At 39.5% G+C, this 25,734-nt stretch overlaps 4 protein-coding genes across 5 annotated transcripts in view; 2 read left to right on the plus strand and 2 right to left on the minus strand.

The window, feature by feature from the left end:
- The window catches only part of LOC128876151 (40S ribosomal protein S12, mitochondrial), a 4,688-nt gene extending 2,128 nt beyond the window's left edge, over positions 1–2,560 (plus strand). The window contains exons 4-5 of the mRNA XM_054122277.1: positions 1,315–1,536; positions 2,352–2,560. Of these exons, the coding sequence (XP_053978252.1) occupies positions 1,315–1,536; positions 2,352–2,485 (356 nt within the window). The 3' untranslated portion in view covers positions 2,486–2,560. The remainder of the gene's footprint in view (positions 1–1,314; positions 1,537–2,351) is intronic.
- Positions 2,561–13,421: 10,861 nt separating this feature from the next.
- On the plus strand, positions 13,422–15,814 carry LOC128876776 (protein giant). 2 transcript variants are annotated; one of them, XM_054123425.1, is made up of 2 exons: positions 13,422–13,563; positions 14,201–15,814. In XM_054123425.1, exon 2 carries the CDS (start codon positions 14,221–14,223, stop codon positions 15,169–15,171), a length of 951 nt encoding a protein of 316 aa, XP_053979400.1. In that variant the 5' UTR covers positions 13,422–13,563; positions 14,201–14,220; the 3' UTR covers positions 15,172–15,814. The 2 variants fall into 2 exon arrangements, with proteins under 2 accessions (XP_053979400.1, XP_053979399.1); XM_054123424.1 differs by lacking the exon at positions 13,422–13,563 and adding an exon at positions 13,590–13,622.
- On the minus strand, positions 15,333–17,021 carry LOC128876777 (zinc finger protein 511). The gene is made up of 3 exons (XM_054123426.1): positions 16,706–17,021; positions 16,373–16,574; positions 15,333–16,299 (listed from the first exon to the last, which is right to left on the minus strand). Exons 1-3 carry the CDS (start codon positions 16,843–16,845, stop codon positions 15,862–15,864), a joined length of 780 nt encoding a protein of 259 aa, XP_053979401.1. The 5' UTR covers positions 16,846–17,021; the 3' UTR covers positions 15,333–15,861.
- Positions 17,022–18,486: 1,465 nt separating this feature from the next.
- LOC128877262 (microtubule-associated protein futsch-like) lies at positions 18,487–23,618 on the minus strand. The gene is made up of 2 exons (XM_054124413.1): positions 21,164–23,618; positions 18,487–21,097 (listed from the first exon to the last, which is right to left on the minus strand). The coding sequence occupies exons 1-2, from the start codon at positions 21,478–21,480 to the stop codon at positions 18,487–18,489; spliced, it is 2,928 nt and encodes a 975-aa protein (XP_053980388.1). The 5' UTR covers positions 21,481–23,618.
- Between the last annotated feature and the right edge of the window lie 2,116 nt (positions 23,619–25,734).

A 25,734-nucleotide genomic window follows, 5' to 3' on the forward strand; every position in this document is an offset into this window, starting at 1 on the left:
AGCCACAGGTTTTACCTGCGTCGGATCTTGGCTGCGTGAACGCGACAAAGGCGTAACCGCGACGTCGAAAATTTTCGCAATGTAATCTTGCGCATTGATCTTCTGGAAAAGGGGTTGCCTTCCGTGCATAATAGGTTCTGCTGGTCTCTTGCCTTAGTTAAGTCCGAGTTAGGTCGGATTAGCGGTGGCAGGCTTTGGACATCTGTCGTATTGACGGACGGTGGTCAGCCAGATCTCGAAATGAACAACAATGGTACAGTCTCATCCAACAGACCTCGGAAAATCGGTGAACCGCTGTAACCCAGGAGAATATCGCGAAATTGTCATGTCATCCTCGACGTTTCACTTAAGATCCAAAGGGGACACGTTCGTCTTCCTAAGTTCCCTCAGCACCGTGGCGTGATCGATTCTGCACGATGATTTTGGAACCTTTAGGCTACATGTAGTTTCCATTAAAAAATGATGAAGGGTCTAATACGTTTCGTTATTGATATTTGTAAGGACTTGTGCAGGAATGTTTAAAATTACTTGGAACTTGGTTTGCTCTCTTCTGTGGTAATTACCTTTGACGTTTGATGCATTGATGTCATCTGAGCGTGTGGTTAGCGATTCCATTGTTCTCGCTTTTCCATGACAAATTGCACAACGCTTTGGTAATGATACATCATTAATATAGTAAAAGAAGAAACGCGAGAGCTATCGAGTCAACCTTATACTTCTTCAGAGTTTCTATACTCTGAGGTATTATTTTACTGTTTGTAAGTACCAAGGAGATAGTGAAGGCTATCTTATTTTATTTGATATTGTAGATCAACATCACGGATCGACATGTTCAATAATCGAAACATCAATGCCAACGGTAAGGGTAAATTGTAATCAATTGTTCCTCTGTCGCTGTTCACTTTGAATCCAAACGATCTCACGGATCTTGGACGTTCCGTGCAAGGGTGGGTGGACCAAGTCTCGCAACAATGTTGCTTAATAAGCTTATGCACGCTCGAGCGGGAAAGGACTGCTTTCGTCGAGCGGCTTGCAGATGTCAGGCGTCCGTCATATTTGATATTCCGTCGGAGACCCTCTTTTCTTAGGCTCGTAAGATTATTTGCGAAAGAGTTTTCAGTTTCCCAGTACCGTTACCGCGCCGTGGGTCTCCATTTTTCGGGACCTCGTTCACAATAGCCTTGACTGGGACACGTTGATCCCTGGGGACTCTTCTACTTCCCTATCGACGCTCTTCTACGAGTTTCGAGTCTCTTTGTCGCAATCTTCGGCTGATAAAAATTGCATCTCATCCGAGGTCTTTCTTTTTTCTAGGTTTCGAACAGATAAGACTAGGGTCATCGTTATTGCAAATGCACAGGAGAGGGAAAACCTACAAGAAGAGGAAAAACAAGAACCCACTGGACGGAAAGCCATTCGCGAAAGGCGTGGTTCTCAGAACGGTTATTAAAAAACCAAAGAAACCGAATTCCGCGAATCGAAAATGCGTTGTCGTGCGACTCTCGACCGGCAAGGAAATGACCGCCTACGTACCCGGTAGGTATACCAGAAGTAGAAGTACCGACTGTGTAATACAAGCATGTTATTATCAATAGATTGCGGAAGTTTATGCAAATGCATATTTTTATAAGAAATAGTTAAAAGAATGGAACCTAGACAGAAATTTGTTTTGAAATTAGAGTACTAAAAAATACATTTTTTATTTTGCATATTTTGCATATTTATGTTTAAAAACATATGCAATAATATATTGCATATGTTATTTATCCTGCTTATGTGATATATCTATCTCCACAAATTAGTTTCGTCTATCACCAATCTTTCGTATCATAATTGAAGTTTAGAAAAGAATGTAGGATTTTCTACAGTATCGAAAACTTTCTAATATTTTAAATAACGAGGGCGTTCAAGGACCAATCAGTGTGCCGGAACAATGTTGGTCTAAATTTAAATACGCACCGATTACTTCGTGTGACATAGAGCGATTGTTCTCCGCGTATAAATTAATTTTGACAGACAAACGCCACCAATTAACACCATTAAATTTGGAAAAAATGCTCGTAATTTATTGTCACGCGAATTATAATATACCAGAATAATTGTGGAAAGTATTTTGTATGTGTGTACATAGCGAATATTCTGTAACATACTAATATGTTACTTATTATACTATATTGTATTCAAATTTTTTCGTGCATATTTTGCGTATTTTTCGTGCATATTTTGCATATGCATGTTACATATTTATCGTGCATAAACTTCCACAGTCTAATTGTCGATAACAGTAAATGTTACGGGGTTAAGTCTCTTTTATCATTTGATGCACATCGTTACGTCCTTTTATATTACAGGGATCGGCCACAATCTCCAAGAACACAACGTGGTGCTATGCAGACCGGGGAGGGTGAAAGACACCCCTGGTGTCAAGATCAGATGCGTTCGTGGGAAATACGATTTACCGCACCCGATGAAAAGAACCGAGTGATCCCATAGTTTATCAGCATTGAAAATATTGTAATGCTATGTTTGTAAAGCTAGAGTAAATACTATTGAAACACCATCCAGTCTATTTCTCTATTACACCCGGAAGACTAGTTATTAGCCACGGAGAACTGCGGAAAAGTCCCGGATATCTAACGTGTTATTTCTAAAATAACAATTTGATGAGATTGAAACAAATTTGTTATCCTATTAATTTATACAATCTACGCTCGACAGTTATATTAATTGTAGATATTCAATGTTTCGCGATCGATGAACGAGAAGGGATTCCGCGTGGTCACGCTTCTCGGATCTAGCGGCCCACAAATTGTGGCCTTTTGACACACATTTCGGACGAGGTGGCGGTCTTTCCCCACCGTGCGTTTACCGTTAGCTGGACCGTGCATCGTCCTCCGTAGACGAGGAGACGCGGAGCGCATTGTGTCCTTGTATATCGGGATGTCACAATGCGAAAAGGGTACTGGGCGCAGCCCCCTTCTTTGGACATTATTACGGAAGGGTTGGCCGCGGGCCTTCTAGCATCTGCACCCCTGTATCCACCCACGCGGCCACTGGCTATTGACCATATGACATGCTGACCAACATCCCGATGTTTTGAAAAGGCTGGCTCTCAACCTGGTTGTCTGGAACGCATAACGTTTCCATTTCGATCATAGTTGGGCGTTCCTCGTCTCACAATTTTCAAGATGTTAGGTCGAGTAATTAAATTTGTTCAAGGGGATTAAGTCACAGATATTTGAGGGATGAAAAATAATATATGAATGAATATGCCAAATCGGTTTCCTCATCGGTTTTATGAATCAAATCATTCTCGAAAGCTGCCATTAGAAATTGTTTATAAAGGAGACGTTAATTAGTGGTTGGACGCTGTAATATGGTTTGTATTCTTAGACACTATTTTTCTATGGTAATAAATAGAATCTACTTATTATGTATTCTTACCGAGGTGTGGGACTATCTAAATCCAATGTTCTTCCTTGAAATCTAAGACATTGAAGGGCACCGAATGAAATGAGAACCTGCTGGGGAACGTTCAACCCCTTGTAAGGGACGTTCGCGGCAATTGTTATCGAAAGGCTTGAGCAGGACAGATTCTATGTTTATTAAGTTTTCCCGTTGCGCGTTTCGCTTCCCGGCGATTGCCCAAATAGAAGGTTAAATGGCACCACTTCGAAACCTCGAAAAAAGCAGGAAACACAAGGACCGTCCGTCGTAAAAGAAGCGCGAAAAAAACATCAGATGGGATTGGTGTAATCCGTATACAAGGAGGCGAAGAGGGTAAAAATGGATTTTTCGCGCACCGGTCAAAAATGGTCGTTAACTAATTTAAACCGTTTTGAAAGTCAGGCGAAGTTAATCCGTTGCGCTATAATCGAGTTTTCCTTAATCCAACCGATCCCATCTCCGGTTCCACCCGTTGTAAACAGTCCCTGGCCGAGGAGGACGCGCGTAATAAAAAGCAACGACGGTATTTTCGACGACGATGTGGCACGGAAAAAGACTGCCAGAAAGTTCAACGATTTTTACTGCGTTACGGGGGACGAGCATGTACCTGACTCGAGCTGACGAGGAACCTTAACGTTTACGACCCCTTCGCAGTGTAGTTAATAACGTGGTTCTCTGGCACGATGGTTTCGTCGGTGAAACCGGTTGCTTTATTACGGTTTTCCGTAATAATCACGGTCTCTTTGTCGATTGCATTTCGCTCTGATAAATGAGTCTCGTTCACGACACGCATATTCAGTCCCCGCGTAATTACGAGCAGGCTCCTATTCACCCAATGCTATTTAGAGGATTTTCTGCTTTGGAACACTAAAAAAAGGTTTAACGCTTCCTTGTGAATTTTTTTTTTTTACTGTAGAACTGGAGGCAACGTTCAAGCCTCGCTTGCGAATTTAAATGGTTTAACAAATTCAAAGCACAGTGCGGACGTTCTCAGAAATGTTATGGGATGGTTGTTCCAGCTTCTTTCGCCAAAGAAAGAATCCTCGAAAGAGAAAAACGTGGAAATGTAGTTTGAGGACGACAAAGCCAGGACAGGAGGGCGCATAATGCAAAAATCTTCCAGCGACCGCATCACTCCTCTCGAAGGACGCTCAAACAAATGGCGTGTAAACGCTTTTGGGGCTCTGTCGAGATTCTCAACTCTTTACCGTGCAGCTTAGTAATCGGACACCGAGCGATCTACTCCGCAAAGTTTTGTCCGCGGTTTGCTGCTCTCGACACAACGGCTTTTCTAGTTTCGGCTTACCAGGTCTCGTTGGTATCTTGCGATCGGTGGGTTTTTACGCGAGCCCTGCTCGCACCTTTGATTCTACGTCGTTACGATGTAGAACTGTACTACTGTAGAACTAGACCTTGTAGCGCAGTTGCTATGGTTTGATGCAGGTCTTACCTTCTGAACAGTGTAACATGTATATTATTATTAGACTGCGGATTTTTATGCAAAATAAAATCTTCGTGAACGTGCCTACAAAAATTGAATCTAAATAGGAATTTATTTTATTCTGTAAATATTATAACATGAACTTTACTTTCAATCTTTTTTATATTTTTGCATATTGTTTGCATTTTGTAGTTTCTTGCACATTCAAATTTCCTATAAATGCATAAAGATCCGCAGTATAATTATTATATTCTGCATTCATTTATGTCCTCATATTCTCATATTTTCATTTATCATAAATACGTAGACATTCCCAGCAATAAGTCAGTGACATAAATATTCGTACCCTCCATTACTATTGAAGAAATTTGTTTAAATTAAATGGTAGGTTTTATGTCTCCAACTGTATGTTTGTATAAATATGTTGATGTATATATAAGTATACACATATACATATACATACAGCTTATTCATATACGTATTTATAATGAAAGATTCATTTGGTAATATCGAAACTATTATTTAATTTAGACAAACTTCTTCAGTAGACACAGATGGTGCGGATATTTATAGGACTGACCGTATCCAGACTCGTCTAAATTGCTTTGATGCAATTAATTGTGTTTACAATGCTACAAGTATTTTTCATAAATTTCAATTTCTACTTTAACTTTCTAAGTACTTTCTGAAACAATTACAACAGAGTTGAATAATAATATCAGGGCTAAGTGTAGCTAAAAATAAGCTTCTCTAGACAGAAAGGAATACAGTTATTCAAATTCTATGTCAATATTTCTCCAAACTTCATTCCCTATGTCCACAATTTATTAACATACAGATACTCGGTTCGCCACAAAGAAAACTCCACCCTACAAAGTACTTTTCTCAGGCTTCGCATAGGGTCCAAATCATTGTCGCAAATAAGACGTATCGATAAGTTGTTTATATGGGAAGGTATTCGCCCCACGGTGGTCACTGAAAAGAGATCACTCGTCCAAGGAATGAAATACGTTCACGAGGTTTGACCCAAGGGCGTGTCCAAGCGACTCAGTGAACGAAAACGCGAGAGAAAGGGGTTATGCGCGGGAAAAGAAGGCGTGCGCTCGGACCGGAAATAAGCAAATCTCGAAAGTCTGTTGGCAAAACTTGGTCGGTGGTCCGAGAGGCAAGATGAATCGAAAAGTAATTGCCCTGGTCGACGTTCGCCTCGTTCTTAATGTGTCTCCAGCCATTATGTCTTCACTATATTTTTTTTTTTGGAAACGTTCTGGACAGCCTCGGTGTCGAATTGTATTAAAAGGGCTGACGTCTGTCGAGAGACGAGTTGTGGCTCCCAGGGACCTCCCGTCTGGGACTTCTTCTTCGAAATTAAAAGAGTAGATAAATAACCTTTGAAGTATCAAAAATTTGTACAGGAAATGTATATAAAAGTTGAAAACGATCTTTTTGTGGTAGCATATTGGTTAGCAATCTAGGAACAGAGCATTGTAACGGCAGACATTCTTTATAAAGAAACTAAAACTGGTCTGATAATGTTGTTAACATAGTTACTCAGTTCGACAGTATGCTCAATTGAATATAAATAAAAAAAATCTGACTCTCTTGCTATTACGTATTTTTTTTTTTTTTTTTTTTTATTTTGCATAACGTTTCAAGCGTTGTGACTAACCATCAATTGCTCTATAATCTTAAAATCTAGATGTTTAATTTCCAAGTTCACCCAATGGTGTTTTAAAGATTCAATGGTCCAGTTATGTGGCACATAACATATTAACTGCAGCTTGTATACACTGTACAACCTCGAATGGTTTGGTCCTCTTCCACCCTACTTAACAACATTACGACCACAGTATACATTTCAAATGAAAATATCAAGAATCTTTCGAAATATAAACTTCAACTTTGACACTTCCGGAAAATCATCCCTAAACATTTTACACGACATTCTTGAAATGATCGCCTTTCGAAAAATGAAACCACAACATCAATTTCCGCACCCTTGTACCCCCTTAAAGGGGTGTAAATTGTATTCTGTAATAGAACTCGTGCAACGTTCCCCTTGGGCGGGTTTGTTTGGTCATGCCTGCTTAAATTGTGCCTGCTTAAATTTCGTTTTATAGCGCAGGTATTATCTTTCGCGAGTTGCGTTTCCAATTGGGTCAAAATTCGACGCAACGTCGGTTTGTCTTTGGATTCGTAACGTCGGTTTGAAAGAGTTTCGTCCGGTTTATTGGAGCAGGGTGCCATAGAACTCGTAATTAGTTTGCAGGAAGTATACTGTCCAGACTTTGTTCGACGTTGTGTTTGCACCAGGGGGAGAGCGAGCACTCGAGACGATTGTCACTATTAACGAACGGTTCGGACGGATTTGCGAGGAGTTTTATTGCATGTAATCGGGAAACTATAACTTTTACCTGCCACCGTTACACGGACGGTATTCTTGCTGTATAAGAAACCGTTCCCTTTCAAAGACTGCCACACAATGTCCATTCGCAGAATACGATCGCCCCTGTCTCCACATTATCGAGGTTTCCATTAGCAATTACAATTTTTTTTTTTTTATTTGAAGGATTACATCTTTTGTCGGGCAAATCTTTTGCTTAACCATGTGGTATTTTCCTATCTTTTTTATTGACAATTATAAAACGTATAGAGGTGACGTTTTGTGTGAGTATTTGTGAATCCTTTCACGAGGCAAATATAAATTTTTAAAGCTATTTTTGCTATTACTTTTAAAATTTACGTGTCATAAAGAATATAATGAAGAACTCGTTGGTAAAATAGAACTGGTATATTCAAATGGGTCTCAAGATTGAGATTATTTAACGATGGAGGATCAGAGTCAGCTCTTCTCTGAAGAAGATCTAGATCCCACTGGAGTCGACACTGTTCAACAAACTCTGAACACAAAACATTGCCCAATTCCACGGAACGTTATCAAGCTGGTTACGTGCACCGAGAGATCTCTGAATAACTTGCGGCGATTTACTGTAAAACTATGCTACGATCCATTATCGGACACTTTCTATCAGTCATTTGTGTTATCTACTGTTGCGTGCAAACAATTCGGCTAAACTATTACCGACAAAATTTCACGATTGCGTCGTCGGGCCCTCGAGCGTCAGGAAAGACACAATCTGGACGCACGTGGGCCAAGAATTTTGAGAAATCCTGCAATTCCCCCGAAACAATAGAAAGCACCGAGGACATTCTAAACTTCAACATTATACCACTCTAAACGGTATTCTAGTCTAGAACTTTCAAAGAATCAATTTTCTAGGGCATTTTCTAAAAGTATATTCTTAAATATAAACAAATATGCGTGTAACACCACATTTCAACAAAAATTCCTCATGGGTTAATAAAAAACAATACAAAATAACACCTGGAGACTAAAATACATCTTAAGGACAAAACATTATTCAGCCTCCTACAAATATTATTAATACTAGACGATTTAATACTAGCGGATTTTGATGCATTTACAGGGAACTTGAATGTGCAAGAAACATCGAAATGTGCAGTAATATAAAAAAATATTCAAAGTAAAGTGTATATCATAATATTTGCAGAGCAAAATACAATTCCATTCAGGTTGAATTTGAGTAGGTACGTTTGCAAGGATTTTATTTTCCATAAAGATCCGCAATCTAATTATTATAATATCATGCTTCTATTGATAGCATCCTCGTAGATTTTCTCCTGTATCAGAGTATTTTAAATAGACGCACGACGAAGTAAAATGGTACAAAAATATCTTTAGCTAGCTCCATAGATTTTTACAGAGAAACAGATTGCTCGCAACGGGGCAATTTAAACGATTTCAGCGATGCGTGAATTGAGACGTTTCCACGGCAAATCACCAGCGAAAGAGTTTGCATCGCTGTACCGTTACATGGTTTGTGCGTCGTTCTGTGGGGCCCCGGGAGCAGATGCAAATGCGAGGAAGCATTCATCTGTCGTTGGCCACGGGAAAAATCGCAAATAACGGGTTGCGGTCGTCCCTGCACCATAGAAATGTGGGTTATGTGGCCAAAAGAGCAAAAATTTGTATACACGGAATAGGAGGCGGCTCGGTGAATCGAGCGCCGGGGTGCCTTTCTATGGGCGACACGTTTTAACGGGGCCCGAAGCGAAAGACTAAATTTGGCGTGATCTTGGGACGAAGACATAATGAGACGTCTCCAGCTATCGAGGACAACTGTACTTTCAGTCTTCCCGTCGTCGTTTGTCGATTCTCCTACGTTTTTCTCACACTCGTGTTTTCTTGAATTCCATGATAGGAAGGGGTGAGAAATGCTTCGGAAGGGCGCGACGGTGTAACAGTCCTGAAACGAAATGTTTAGAAATTGGTTATAGCGAAACTGTATGATCATTCGTTTTGAAACTTTGTTACGTGTGATTCGACATTGAGACAAAAGAAAATAATGCTCAACCTGACTGCCAGCTTTCTGAAAACACCTTTGTTTAGTGCTCGAATGCATCCACTCAATCACCAAAACAGAAAATTGTTTTCATCGTATTTCGTAATAATTACATAACAATTTTATAGTAAGCTAGTAAATAGTACTTGTGTGATGTATACAACTGAAAATTAGGGTTTCATATTGGAGAATGTTTTGGAAAATGTATGTATATGTGAAGTTCAGAGAAAATTATTTCATTTTTATTCATTCTTTCTGTTACAGAATGTTACAGAACAATTATCGTACCTATGTTTATGGATCCAATGAAACATAATGAAAGTTTGAAAACAATTCGTCGTACCTCGTCGTAAAGAATATTTAAAAACATCTTCTTTCAGTGCAAATCCAGCGGTATGCCCCTCTAGTATGTTCTTCGTAAAGAATATTTAAAAATATCTTTTTTCAGCGCCAATACAGTGTTGTGCCCCTCTAGTATGTTCTTCGTAAAGAATATTTAAAAATATCTTTTTTCAGCGCCAATACAGTGTTGTGCCCCTCTAGTATGTTCTTCGTAAAGAATATTTAAAAATACCTTCTTTCAATGCCAATACAGTGTTGTGCCCCTCTAGTATGTTCTCCAACATCTCAGAAATCCTCACCTACTCTTACCCTCAGGAGTCTGCAGACTTCCAGCTCGAGGAACCCTGACCTAGCACATTCTACTTCGTCCAAACAACGATGAAGTGTACAAAGTATCATGTTACGTATACGTAAAGTCAAAATGATTAAATTTTCGTTCATTCTTTCTAATCTTACACAACAATTAACGCACCTATGTTTATGGATTCGATAAAACATAATGAAAGTTTGAAAACAATTCCGTGTCTTCATAAAGAATTTCTGAAAATTTCTGAAACTCCTTTTAGTACTGATGCAGTACCCTTTTAATATGTTCTTCAACATCTTACAGATCCTCAGTTAGGGTCCTGCGGACCTCCAGCTCGAAGAACCCTGATCTAGCTACATTCTACTTCGTCCAACTAACGATTAGCCCAAGAACACGCATACGCGGTAATCGAAAGTGAACCATTAGTCAGCAAAGCCCAGAGAAAACAAGCCCATCTTCCGTCGCCACAGAAAATGGCCATATGTCGTCCATCCCTAATGAGCGAGGACTGACGAAGGATCCACGAAAGAGAAGTTCTCTTAGAGAACGAGCCTCGAGGTGAGAGCTCGTCCGAGGACTCTCCTTGTCGCCCGGGCTGACGAACATTCAAAGATTTCGCAAATCGTACCAGGCCGCAACGCTTTCGCCGGTTAATTTATGAGCACTTTACGCAAATTCCGCGATTCCCCGTACAGCCTATTGGCGGCGATCGTAAATCATGTGGCACGGGCCAGAAACAATGGGGCCTTGGCGAAACGCTACAGAAAATAGTCGAAGGAAAGGTCCTGGCGAAAGGGTTATGCAGCCGTCCCCGACGTACTCCTGCTCGGACGGTTAACGATTGCACGAAAGGACGCCCCGCGTCGCGGATACCGGCTACCGAGCGACGAAGACTCGTCGACCGTTTGCCAAAACCGAAACACTGCCCGTTCTTGCGTTGTGCCGATTTTAAAGGAGGAACCGAAAGGATTTAGTGTGCCAGCCGGTAACTGGATTTTCTGAAAATCCCGAGCCACGTCGGATGGATTAATTTAACGGGATACGATTGTCAGGGGGGGTCGAGAAGCTGCGGCAATCGATTCTCCTTTTGGCGAAACCGAGCTGCCGGTGACAGGTATGACGGCAAGTTCACGACTACCTTAATTCTAGGTCTTAGGACTATAAATCAGGACGTAATTTCGACTTCTCCAAACACCGACGGCTGATTGTTTGTTTAGCAACACGACCACTGGGTCTCATCAGTGTAACGCTTACTTGGAAACAAAAAATTCTCTCTTTAGTGGGTCATTCTCTCGTATTAGAGACTCCACATTATCTCTCAAGAATATAATCAGTCTCATAAGTATTCGTACGCTCTATGTTTATTCATACAAATACAGGGTGAGTCCGAAGAAACAGAACACCTAAATATCTCTGTTACATTTCGTTGTAGAAAAAAACTTCTTAGGACCAAGTTACACTATTTGATGGGCCACATGTAACGGTGTAAGGGAAAAAATTTTCAAAGCCTCTTTTTTTTATAAAATTTCAAGGTCATCGATGTTTTTTTAAATGGAATGATATATTTTCGTTAATGTAATGTTGTAGCTGACAAAATAACGAATTCATCCATGTACTACAATATGACCTACAAATGACCTTCAACCCATAAAAATGGAATAAATAAAATTCAACGTGTAAGATTCATTTGCTTTATTCCTGTTACCAAAATGTTCAAAATATTTTGAATATTCAACTTAATATTAACTTGAGCTGCTATACATTCAAATGTATCGCAATACACAACATAATAACAGATTCGGTGTTGACAGGAAGACATTTATGATATACCTTTATCTATGTGTTTGTACATATTCGTGTTTACAACTGCTGATCAGTCTGAAGACGTTCTTGCTCTCTGATTTCTAATTCTAATGTTTCCTAAGATTTCCAATCTATCAGTTTATCGATGTACGTTTCACGATGCGTTACCCGAAAGAAGATATAATTGATATGATTTTCATTTATGGAGAAAGTCGACAGTGTTTAAGAGAAGCGGTGCGGTTGTACAAAGACCGATTTTCTAATCGTAATTGTCCATCATAAAGCAAATGAATCTTACACGTTGAATTTTATTTATTCCATTTTTCTGGGTTGAAGGTCATTTGTAGGTGATATTGTAGTACATGGATGAATTCGTTATTTTGTCAGCTACAACATTACGTTAATGAAAATATATCATTCTATTTAAAAAAAACATCGATGACTTTGAAATTTTATATAAAAAAAAGACCTTGAAAATTTTTTCCCTTACACCGTTACGTGTGGCCCTTCAAATAGCGTAACTTTGTCCTAAGAAGTTTTTTTGTACAATGAAATGTAACGGATATATTTAGGTGTTCTGTTTCTTCGGACTCACCCTGTATATGCACGCGAAATGTTCATTTATGTACGTGTTCATAATGAAACATTTATTTGGAAATATTAAGCTTATCATTTAATTTAGACAAATTTTTTCAATAGACGTAAACGGTACGAATAGTTATGGGACTGACTGTATGTGTACGATGTACCTAAAACTTTGCTAAAGAAAATTAAATTGAACAATTTTTTCATACAAATGATGGGAAAATTGTTTGCTTAAACCACATTTTCTTCTTTCGACTCCTACTATTTTTTTCAATATTGTACCTTTTCCCCGATTTATAGGTGCGTCGACAATGTAATTACAATGTTTATGTTATGTAAAAAAACAATTTTTTTTTTGTTTAAGGTTTTTAACTACAATTTTGTTTCGAAATAAAAATCCGCTTAATACATTATTTTTTTAAATTCGTTAAAAAATCCCTCATTTTCAGCGTCCGAACCAAGCTTCCTCCTTAAATATGTACAAAATAAGGGAAAATTCTATATCCTCTTACACGTGTGAGTTATGAACTTACATATTTTTCTAAATTGTTTTCTATGGCATAGTTAATTCTACAGTGCAATTTTAAATCAGAGAAGAAAAATGAATATTACTATCGAACTCTAACACTCACTGTTCCATTTCGTAAAAAAAATGAATAAATTCTATTTTACCTATACAAAAACGAATTCACAAACAATTTATAATTCGCGACTTTGACTTCGTTTCTTTCTTCGTATCATTCCTAGTTTCAAATATTCCGATGGCTTTGCTATTCCGGAAAAGTATTCGCGAGGTGACATTCTTATAAAAACACTCTTGATCAATTGTTGACATGTACGTATATCTCGATTCCGCGAACATGACTACATAATTAGGCGAACGTGACGTGGTAACGAACATTTTTGGAAACGGTAAGCGTGGCAGCTTGACCCGGCGCTATGGACATCAGGACATCAGGCTTCTCCCCACTATTTTCTAAGGATACCTCCTACCCCTGGGTCTTGCAAGGGTTGGCTAGTATATAAGCGAAACTATACACCCTCTCGTTCTAAACCATTTTGGCGATTCGCCGTATGAGCACTATTTAGCTAAAAACCGTAGTAGAGACGGACTTTTCGAGTGAACTCGATTCGGTGACGGTGAATCGCACCGAGTCGCGGCGACAGTGTTGTGATATTCAGTGATTGGTGCCTGACCTTGGATTAATTATTGGGTAAGAGGAATTCGTTGTTTACATTCGCAGTTTCTACACGAATCCCGAATAAGACGGACGTACGTAATTAGTGGACATTAATATTCGAAAGAACTAGAAATAAGATTTCATAAAGTCCATAATGTTCGGTGTAGTCGTTGACAAATCATTCACTAATACATCGAATAGTATAGATATTGATATTTGTCTGGTACTACTTCACAAAAAAGCAATAACAACCTTTTTAAATTCTAGATCGAAGAAACTCGCGCTCCAGTCTCCTTTCAATTTCGTTAGCGTAAATATCTATCGACGAAAGTGTATCTATCGATACAGTTATCATTCTTTGTACTCGCTTTACGATTTCTACGATTTCGAAAGATCGTTATCGATAACTTTGACGCAAGAGTTTCCCGTTTAGCAGCTATTGCTATCGCGATTGGATCTGTGAAACAGTGTATAATTAATATCTCGTAAATAGTACAGATCGAAAGTTCGTTGGAACAGTGACATTTGGACAGCTTATCAATAACATGTCGCGTATAGTCTCCTATTCCAATTAAATATTTGCATTCGTTAATACCTATCTACGAAATCGTGTTTCAGTATAAACAAATAAAATTTGGCTACATTTTTAATTTCTCCCTTTTTTGTCTAGGTTGTCCAGGAAGTTTTAGAATGGAAGCCCATCCTGAGTCGTCGGTGGCCAGTCTGCAAGCGCTGGACTTCACATCCTGTCCAAAGCGACAACCAAATACAGGGTTCGCCGATCCTCCGGTTCTAGATCTTTCCTGCAAGAAGCAGAACGCACCGACGACCAAGGAACCGATCTCGCACGTTTCGCGTACGCGTTCACCCACCATCACGGAGAAACGAGAACAACAACCTGCTCATTTCACCGATTCGGAACGGAAGAGTCCTTTCGAGGGGCGGACGTTCATGGTGACGCCACCCTCAGAGTCCGACTCGCCTAAGAAAATTAAGTACGAACCGATCTACAATTGCGCGAACGTGACGAGCAATACCTTAATCGGTCAACACGGTGGTTACTCTGCTCTGCCGATTCCAATTCCAGTTGTACCAACGATATTACCGATATTCGCTCAAAACGGTGCCACAGCGAATCCAGTTCAAATGATGGACACCTCCGCGACATCCACGACGATGACATCTCCTAGCAGTGAAACATTATCCAATCTGTCCACGGATCCTGGAAAGAAGACGCCCAGACCGTTCAAAGCTTACCCAAAGGATCCACTGTCGCTCACCATGGGAGCGGCTGAAATAGTGTACGATCCGAATTCGAATGAGGCGTACTCGGAATTTCGCAAACGAATGCTCGAATCGGTGAGGCGATCGAACGAGGGAACGAATATCAAAATGCGTCGGGCTTCAAAGAGTCCCGGACTACCAACCAGCACCGTCGACGAGAAGGACGCGGCGTACTGGGAAAGGAGGAGGAAAAACAACGAGGCTGCAAAACGCTCCAGGGACGCTCGAAGAGCGAAGGAGGACGAGATCGCTATCAGGGCGGCTTTTCTAGAACAAGAAAATATGAAATTGAAATACGAACTCGTGGCGCTTAGGAACGAAACAGCTAAGCTTAGGTGCATGGTCTATTCGACTTAGCGTCGGGATAGTTTGTACAGGACTCGTTTATAAGTTGTTAATAGTCTAGTGTTCGCGAGGAGAAGAATTAATTGGCGATCAGGCATTAGGGAAGCAATAGTTGCCGATAGATTCGTGAATCTGTAAACATTTCTGTTGCGTCTTACGAGTAACGTCTGCGATTTTTTCTTCTTGTAATTATTTTTTTATTTTCAAGATACATTTCTTACGGATTAAGTAAAATTCTCGGATTCATGTCGTCGTTGTGTATTGTATAAAAAGCGTTTCTGATGATGTAGTATTAGTATCTAGGAACTAAATTGTTCGAGGATGTATGAATTTTTGTGCCATTCAGTACTGTTACAGTAATTGACAAAGTTGTTGAGATTACCAAGTCATTTATAACGTAACGAAGATTGCGCCGAATAGGCTATCTGATATTAGCTTTACCAAAAATATGGAACTTTAAGTATTTTTATACGATCATAGTGAAACAACCGAATTTATATATTAAATAAAACGGGCAGGGGGAATCATGTAAATAGGTGAGAATGGGTAGAAACGATATAAGACGTCTAGTTTTGTAAGCCGCATTGTACATATAGATATTGTTGCGATATTTAAAATATATTTATAGTAAAAGAGTGTCATTTATAAAACAAAATTTTTGTCGTTTTTGTATGAAATTCATCGCTAATTTAACAGATATTATCACGTAGGTAGCGATTCAGCCAAATCCATCATAGTTTCTGTTTCGAGAACATTTTTTTCATTACTTTGATTCTTAGTGAGCGCATTCGTGTACGAGTTTTTTATTTGTCGAGGAATAAAAGTTAGGGATGACGTTCCAGAGATAGGATTCGAACTCTGTTGATTCTCATTTAAATTAGACATTGCTGCACTTTTCATTCCAGGTATGAACATTTTACTTTTCTGATTTTTACTTAACCGAACCATTTTATTTTTTTGCCCCTTCTTTTCATGTTCCGACTCATCTATATCCATTTTGTCTTTTGGCTCTTTCTTCGCATAACGTGAAGCATTGTCGAATCGAAAATTTTTAGGAAACTTATGTACACTCGTGCAATGCTTTCTTCTTTCAACAGGATTAATAAACTTTAAATCACATTCAGAAACGTAGCACTGATACTAGAAACAAGATATGAATATTAATAACCATTTTAGTATACATAAAATATAGCAACACAGAATTTATAAGTACCATTGGTTGCTTTAATGATAAAACTTGAAAGAAACTGTCATGAGTTTCTTGAATATGAATATCTAACAGTCTAGGATTTGGCAAGGACTTCTTGCACTCTATACAAACGTAACGATGATTAGTATTGTAGTGCATCTCAAAATCAAGTAGCGTTTGAAATGTAGCTTTACAACCACTGGCATAACAAGGAAATTCTCTTATACTGAAATTAATAACAGTGGATCGTTATTAGCATATCGGTTTGTTTCCTTTCATGAGAATATTATGACTGTATCGCTTTTAGGTTATGTAGTATAATCGAACATTTAGATATAACGAAAGATTTTTATTTACACTTCGTGACACAACTCTTCGTCGTCTTCCACAGTGATGCCTTTCCGTTGAAATATCTTGCAAGAATTATACGAATCCTCGAAAAATGGATCGTTTATGGGACGCAATCCCACTCCTATGTTTTGTAGAAACTCCTCCATTGTGTTAAGAATGCAACTTAGAATTAAATCTTACAAAAAATACAATCTGTATTATCGAATTATTACATTGTACATTTATTTATTAAAATAACGACACGTGAGCACACGGACTTTGCGTCATTTCATTTGTCAACATTCACTTGAAAACAGCTACTGACAGCTACCGATAGTTACTGGAAAGTGGCGCACTCTAGTGCGATTTGAAATTTATCCATATCGAGAATTATCGATACGTAAGTGGAGCGGTTTATATTTCGATAATCGAAATTATTGCACTCTCGTGTACTTCCTTAGCGGGAAAGGCTTCGTGTGCAAGGTAAGTGAAATGTCTCTCATAAATTTAGTGTTAAATAAGTAATGACAAAGTATTAATCATGCAGCAAATGAAAGTATGCTTGCGTTGTTTATAGGTCTTCGTAACTGATCAGTTTGGTGTTGTGGTATGCATGTATATCACACGTATACACGTATATTACACGTATGACAGCGATTTATTCGACGAGCAAGCGAGTCTTCAAATTGTCCAGAATTTCGGCCATCTTGATCTCCAGTTCGGTATGTCTTTGCATTTCTTCTTGCTTATTCTGTAACATATTTGCAATATTGCATCGCATTAGTGGAATTACTGCAGATCGTCGTTAACGTACAGAGATTATTATAATTTTAGGAAAGTATTATTGTCATTTACGTTGATATGATTTGCTTTCACTGCACGATACTCCCCTAAGGAAATTTTATTTTGTCTTTTACATCAGTTACTAATCTCTTTCACACTCGTAAAAGATCGTGTAATATGCATAATAATGATCTTCGATTTAGGTTCACTGTACGATATACCCTAACTGAAATATGTATTATATAATATATATGAATATATAAAATATATGAAATATTTCAATATTTACATTATTAATCTATTTCAGACTCGTAACGAACTGTATAATATCATAATAATTATGCATTCGATGAAATGGGATGTATGTTACTCATTTGGTAACATTGTTTGAATGGTTGCATAATGAAATACTGATTCTTTTCTGATTCGAAAAATTGTAGAACAAGTTTAATATTTCTTCGTCGTAAAATACTGATGAAATTAATATATATATGTAGTGATAAATAAACTTTAATAGAGTGTGGCCAGTTTTTATGCCTGTATTACGTTAAATGTATTATAAATATTATAATAATTATAATTCTGAGCCAAGGAGGTCGACAAGATCACTTCAAAGTTGAGATTTTTTAAATTTATTGTTTCTAATGTGTATCATTGAAAATTTATATCAAAGAATAATTAAGTTCTATCTACATTCTATTTGAATAAATATTATAATAATTATAATTCTGAGTCAAGAAGCTCGACAAGGTCACTTCAAAGTTTCCACGTTTTTTATTTATTGTTTCTAACATGTATCATTGAATATATCAATCAAAGAATAATTAAATTCTATCTACCTTCTGTCTATCACATGCTAGACTTTTTATTATAATAATAGAATCTTGAAATCCGTTTAGAAAAATTCCATGGACTTTGAAATGTCCTTGGACGACTCATCCGTCATATTTTCAATAAAACTAACTATTTTCACTTACAAATTACGATCGTTCGTCCACCATAAACAATTCAGAAACATCCAAACGTTACAAAACGTGGGCGAGATCGATGAAATCGATCGGTCCGATCGAATCAATCCGTTTTTGTCCCGAGATTCGCATAACAGGCTCACTGTTCGCGTAATAACCGACTTTCTCGCTTCTGCTTTCCGGTTCATTGGCAAATTTCGTCAAAGTTTCGCCATAGCTATAGACCTTGTACTGCGGTAAGGATAAAGAAGCCATTGCCTCGTTCTCGATCTTTTTCTTCTCCTCTAACATTCCACTTGATTTCAGACTTTTCCCTTCACCAGCGAGACCATAATCGTTCCTGAAACTGAACAAATCGTGGTCTCCCGTAGGACCATGGATGATCATCGTAGGCACACTCTGTTTGGTTAGTTGAAAATCTCGTGTATCCTGATTTTTATTATCCACCTCGCTTGCAGGTTGCTTCTGGCTATAGTAATATCCACTCTGGTCATCCAGAGGACCTTTAAAGGTCATCGTTGATACTTCCTGTTTAGTTAGTTGAAAATCTCGTGCATTCTGATTTTGATTATCCACCTTGCTTTCAGGCTGCTTCTGGATATAGTAATGTTCATTGCGGTCACTCAGAGGACCATCGAAGGTCATCGTGGACACTCTCTGCTTGGCAAGTCGAAGATCAACCTGACTTTTATCATCCAGCTCCCTCGCAGGCTGCATTTGCCTATAGGAGTATCCACTGGGTCCAGCAGTGTCCGTGCTGCGCTTCAGGGATTCAATCCTCTTGGAGAACGTTGAACCAGGCAGTTGTTGAATAGATTGCACCGGTCGTTTCCTATAATAACCATTCGAGTTGTATTCGTAACGCTCCAAAAGATTCGGTGCCTCTTTTCCTTGAGAAAGTAGCTTAACATCCTCGGTTTGGGAGCGTTTGCGACTCGAATTCCCTTGATTCAGATTCGTCTGCATCCTAGGCGTCCTTTGCCTCGAAGGAACCGTTCCGGATAAAGAGCCATCCTTAGACCTTCGATAGTCGGCGTCTTCGGGACGGTCGTTGTTGGTCTTTTCAGTTTTCTCATTCCCCTTATTAAGCTTCCTATTATGTTTCACATTCCCTCGATTAGACTTAGCAGTGACTTCAGTTTGAATGGTGCTATCAAGAACGAAGTCGAACGGCGCTGGCCATACCTGCAGCTCCTTCTGCTCGCCCTCGTGGAGCTTCTTCAGCAATCGTCGTTCAGGGATGCCTATCTTGGGTTTTAGGTTCTCCTTCTTAGGCCTCCTCGCTTCTTTCACCACGATCCTCTTGCTGGCCTCTCTGGCGGGCACGTTGTCGACCTTCCTCGACTTCTCCGCCCCCGAGGTTCTCGATCTCGCCCTTTTCGACTCTTCAGGGGCAGCGAGGTACCTAACAGGCACCGCCAGGGGCATGTACTTGCTGTAATCCACTTGCTCCTCTGACTTTCGTTCGAGGTCCTCGCTCTCAGGTGGAATCCTATTGGAGTACTTCCTTTCAGAACTGTCTTCCTGAGAATTCTCCTTGCTCGTCTCGTCGGTCTCTTCCTCTAAACTGTATTCTTCGTACTTGGTCGTGGGAGGATCGTTCTCTTCCCTCGGTGTCTCGCTGCTTTCGTTTTCGTCTTCTTTATAACGCTCCGAGGAGTCCTCTCGCTCTTTCGAGGCTTCGTCGGAAGCAGGAGGTTCCGGGGCGTTGTAGAAATCGCTTATCGACTGCTTGAGCTTCCCGAAGTAGCTGGCGAATCCATTGGGCAGCTCGTGACTGTTCAACAGTTGCCCGTAGCTGTTGCGCAGCTCCTCGGGTCGTCGTTGCTCGTCGTCGACGCTGATCGGCAGCGGCTCGTTGTTTCCCACGTTGGAGTAGCTATCAATAGGTAAATCTTCCTCCTGCTTGTAGGGCTTGTTGTCGTCGTGGCTGTATTCCTCGCTCTCCCGCGAGTCTTTAGTCGGTGGTCTAGAATACTCCCGAGTCTTCTCTGGACTCTCGTAACTTTCCCTGGAGTCTTCTCTGGAGTCCTCAGCTGAATACTCAGCGTTCTGATTAGGTTTCTCTTTATTCTTGCATCTGGGATCTTCTTCCTTGTTGTCCTTCATGAGATTTCTGTACCTCTCCTGCTGCCTCAGCCTTTCGGCTTGCTCCTCCTGTTTGCGCTCTAGTTCAGCGAGTCTGTACTCGTACTCGTTCCTCCAGTGTGGGTCGTGCAGACGAATAGAGTCCGTGGGAACGTAGACAGCCGGTAGGGGCGGGGACGTAGCGGTCGCATTATTCTTCATTTGCACCATGGGCTTCTCCGTGGTCTGGTTCCTGGTGACCTCCTGGCGAACGATGACGATGGGTTCAGGGTAGGACAGTTTGATGTCCTGCGGCGGAATCTCAGGCAGAGGCGACTGGGGTATCGTCGGCAGAGGCGCCTGCGATATCGTGGGCAGGGGTATGTTCACCAGGAGGGGAGGCAATGGTTGCGCAGGGACGTTTTTTGAAGGAGCAGGCGTCGACGACGGCGTTGTCGCGTTCATCGCAGGGGTCGAAACGCTGCTACCCCCGTGGAAGATGTTCTCGTACTCCTGCAGGCGGTTGAGGAGGCTCGTGCTGTTGCCGAAGTTGAGGACTCCTGTGAATCTGATGGTCTCCCTTTGCTTAGGAGTGGCTGGAGTCGAGGCAGTCGTGGAAGTTGGCCGAGTTGGTTGGTTGGAGGATGGAGTCGTCGGTTGTTGAGATGTCGAAGTCGTAGACGAAGGAGGCACAGGGTTAGGGGATTGTCTCGCCTCTTCGTCGGCTTCAGGGTTAGGCAAGGTCGCCAACTGGACGGAGCTCACGTTGTACCCAAACACCTGGGCCAAACCTGAGAGTATCAAACCTAGCGCCCGTTTATCCCTCGGGCTGGTCGAATTTGAGACAACCCTCGGCTCTTGAGGCTCATCGGACTCGGAAGAGTTCAAATAGGAGCGATTCTTCGTGTCAGGCTCTCCATAGGCCCCGCACAGCGCGCAGAGCACGCACAGGTAACACAGGACGCGGAATGTCCTAAGTTTCATCGTCGATGGATCCAAGCACTTTGGGAGCACAACGAGTTACACTTTTCTCATGCTTGGCGCACTATCGTGGACACATTCTGCGTTTAATGATCAAGCACCGAGGATCGATAACCGTTCGGGGTGTCCCTCCATCGCGCGGCGAACTTTCGCGGTGTCCAGACGCGCGGCTGTTTTGTACCGCGGCGTTCCGCGGCCACTGTTCGTCGAGTGTCCCGTCTCGAACGCCGTCGGACAAAACCAGCGATGGCGGGGATGAATTTTTACATAACATCGGAAAGAAATGCCGAGTTTCACCGCAATTGCACAGACCCGGCCGTTCATTTGCGACAACTGAAGCGGCACGGTGACGCAGCGCGGGAACGAAACCGCACGATTCGGAATGGGGAACCGTTTCGCGGGGCACACACAATGGCCCCACGTCCCGGTTTCGTTGGAAACGCGGCTGCGGAGACGTAATTAGGCGAGACGACTGCTCGGTCTTATAAGTTATAAGTTATAACGAACTAGGACCCGTCAACGATCGCGCTTCTTGAGGCACTTTTGGTATTTGTCGTACAGGGTGGTTGAAAATCTGTTGGGAAGGAATAAATGATTAGGATAGGAGGGGTTAAGGGGATATTTTATATTTTTGGAAGTTTATATTTTGGTGTCGATTGGTTTTTGTACGCGTTGTTCTAATAATTTGGCAGGGAGAATCTGTTGGGAAGGAATAAGTGGTTTGGGTGTATTTGGAATTTTTGGATTTTTATGTTTTGGTGTTCATTGGTTTCTGTTTGTGTTGTAAAATTGTGCAGGGAGAATATTATGGGAAGGAATAGATTAGGGTACATTTGGAATTTTTGGATTTTTATATTTTGATGTTTACTGATTTTTATGTATGTTGTTCTAAAAATTTGGCCGGGAGAATCTGTTGGGTAGGAATAGGTAGGTGATTAGGGCATATTTTGAAATTTGTGATTTTTATATTTTGATGTTCATTGGTTTTTATGTGTGCTGTTCTAAAAATTTGGTAGGGAGATGTTTTACTGGGAAATTTAGAAATGTGAAAGAAATTTGTCAAGAGATTTAAGGGAATCTGGTCTACAAAGACAATTTTTAGGTATTAGGTGGGTAGATAAATACATATGGTAAATAGATTGGTTTTGATGATTTATTTGGAATTTTTGGATTTTTATATTTTGTTTTTATATTGATTTTTATGAGTGCTGCTTTATAAATTTGACGGAGAATATGTGTTTTATTGAATTTAGAAGAAAATAGAAAAAAGGAAACTTATTTATTAGGGTGTCCTAATCTAAAGGGGTTTTCAGGTATTAAATGGACAGGTAAATAAATCAGGTAAACAGATTGATGTTGATATATGTAGATCATGAACGTGTAATGTTTTAAATAGCAATCTATATTTTGTACACTCGAATACATCTGTGAAGTAACGTTTACGTTTCATGAAATGCCCACTATATAATATCCAGTCACAACTTTTTACGACACTTAGCGCTTCCATAACTGACCACCGATATCCGACGGGAAACTTTAAATTCCGAGCAGCGTTCGACGCGCCGAATTGGGAAAAGCACGCCGCGAACCATTAAATTACTACTTCGTCCATTTTTATCGATGATGAATCGTTAGTTAGACGATACTCGTTAACGTATGATTTCACTGCGTCTTTTATCGAGCGAAAGGATGCTCGTTGATGCGTGCAGGCATTCGACCAATTGTAATTCGTACCTAGAAACGAATAGAGCCGATATAAAAGAATCTCAGCGCTAGTTTTTGCAAAATTTCACGGAAACTAGTGAAAGGTGTCTCGTGAGAATTTGTCTGTCTCGATGGGAAATATTTTATTTTGAAGATCAGGTGGACAAGGATCGGTTCCACTTTTTACTCGAAAGACTTTATTACCGAGGGGTTCTGCAATCGTGGTGCAATCCAGGAAACGAGCCAATTAGATGTGTCTTGTTCGTAAGGAAGAGTGTAATCGACCGATACGAGAGAGCTAGGAAAAATAACCATGTACACGTGCAAAATTGTTTTTTCATAGATGGCCATTTAGACCAACTCGTCATTAAGAAAGAGGAGCAATCGATGCGTAACCGGGATTTCAATTAAAAGTCCAAGTAATATGTCAACCAATTAACCGTAGGATCGCTCTTGGGGTCTCAGATGACCACACGCATTTCTATAATTATTTATAACTCGTTCTGCTTTCTTTAACCATCGACTCTTGTGGAATACAATTACAACGTTCCAATATAAAGAAGAATGTACAGAAAAGATTAATTTAATTATGAATTTTATTATGAAATATGAATGTAGATTATATAATAATACAATATATATACATATATATATATATATATATATCATGTATAATTTCATATAGAATTATACAAGTGTATTGTTTAATTCATAATAAAATTTCATAGTTTCATTCTACAATACAGTTCACATTTATATAAATCATACAATTATATAATATATATTTCATACATAATCATATAATTTATATAAACATAAATTGTGTCGTGAAATAAAATCACGAAACTTCATTATCAATTAAAAAATACACTTACCAAGGAAGTTTATATATATCATGTATAATTTCATAGAGAATTATACAAGTGTATTTTTTAATTCATAATAAAATTTCATAGTTTCATTCTACAACACAATTCACATTTATATAAATTATACAATTATATAATACATATTTCATATATAATCATATAATTTATATAAACATAAATTGTGTCGTGAAATAAAGTCACGAAACTTCATTATCAATTAAAAAATACACTTACCAAGGAAGTTTATATATATCATGTATAATTTCATAGAGAATTATACAAGTGTATTTTTTAATTCATAATAAAATTTCATAGTTTCATTCTACAACACAATTCACATTTATATAAATTATACAATTATATAATACATATTTCATATATAATCATATAATTTATATAAACATAAATTGTGTCGTGAAATAAAATCACGAAACTTCATTATTAATTAAAAAATACACTTACCAAGGAAGTTGTTAGTCACGAATGAAAATATAATGAAAACAACTATCTACCATCGTCCATCAACCATAATCGAGTTCAAGAGTCTCAAACGACCTCGCAATTAAAATCGGTCAGAATACACCCTGGTTACGTACAATAAGTATCGTCGCGTTTAGGCATTTGCTCGCCGGGACTTTCCAATAAGTATGTCGATTATGTCACCTGTTCTCCACCCAGAGAAAGTTCGAACAAACGGTGTCACATCGATTTCCTGGACTGGTGTGACAAAAACACCATAATAGGACAATCGCGACTCGCCAAAGGATAGAAAAAAAAGAAAAAGAAAAAAATTAACGACTCGAGTTTACAACCGAAGAACGATTCGGGAAAAGGACACCCTTTACGCAACCGTCGAGCTTCCTGCTCGTTACTTGTCGATCCGCGAATGGCATTCGTACAACTCGGTTCGAGTCCCGCTGGCTGGCATGCCAGTAATCGCTTAATTACTTTAGTGCTGCGATTACACGACGCGTGAAACGCTGCAAATTGCGTGCCGCTTTTGGGAACGTTCTCAGGATTATTTCCTTCATTACCCCCCTCGAGAACAATGGGAAAGGAGGGGCATAAATATGGCGCAACGATTGCTTGGAAGCGGCGCTCGGATTATTTCAGAAATCACTGTGAACCTTTTGCGTGGCGATTTTCGTCGGCCTGGTAACTTTTGGTTAGAAGTGGGTTTGATCGGCGATGGTATCGATCTGGATTTTTAATGAAAGATTGCTAACGAAGATTGCTATTTTGGAATTATTGAATTCATTCGACGAGTAGTATTGTCTCTCAGGATTGGAAGGAATTAATTTGAATATTGCTCGAGTGAAATTATTAGGAGTCAAGTATTCCATTCTTTAAGTCTTTCAAGACGTTGAAGAATTTCGAGGATTTACATCATTTTTAGGATACTCAAGAGGTCTTGAATAATATCTGGATTTTTAATGGCCAAGATTGCGATTTTGGGGATATTGAATTAATTTGAATTGCTTGAGTGAAATTATTAGAAGTCAAGTATTTGATTCTTCAAGTCTTTCAAGGCGTTGAAGAACTTGGAGGCTTTACAAGACTTTCAAGAACACTGGAGAGGACTCTTCTAATATCGTCCTCTTTATAACAAAAAACAAAAGAAGAAATTAATGGAATAGCTAAATGAATAATGATTCAATAATATGCTCCTCTATTAGAAACCACA

Source organism: Hylaeus volcanicus, chromosome 5 (genome assembly GCF_026283585.1).
Source record: "Hylaeus volcanicus isolate JK05 chromosome 5, UHH_iyHylVolc1.0_haploid, whole genome shotgun sequence".
In the NCBI taxonomy this organism is placed as follows: domain Eukaryota; kingdom Metazoa; phylum Arthropoda; class Insecta; order Hymenoptera; family Colletidae; genus Hylaeus; species Hylaeus volcanicus.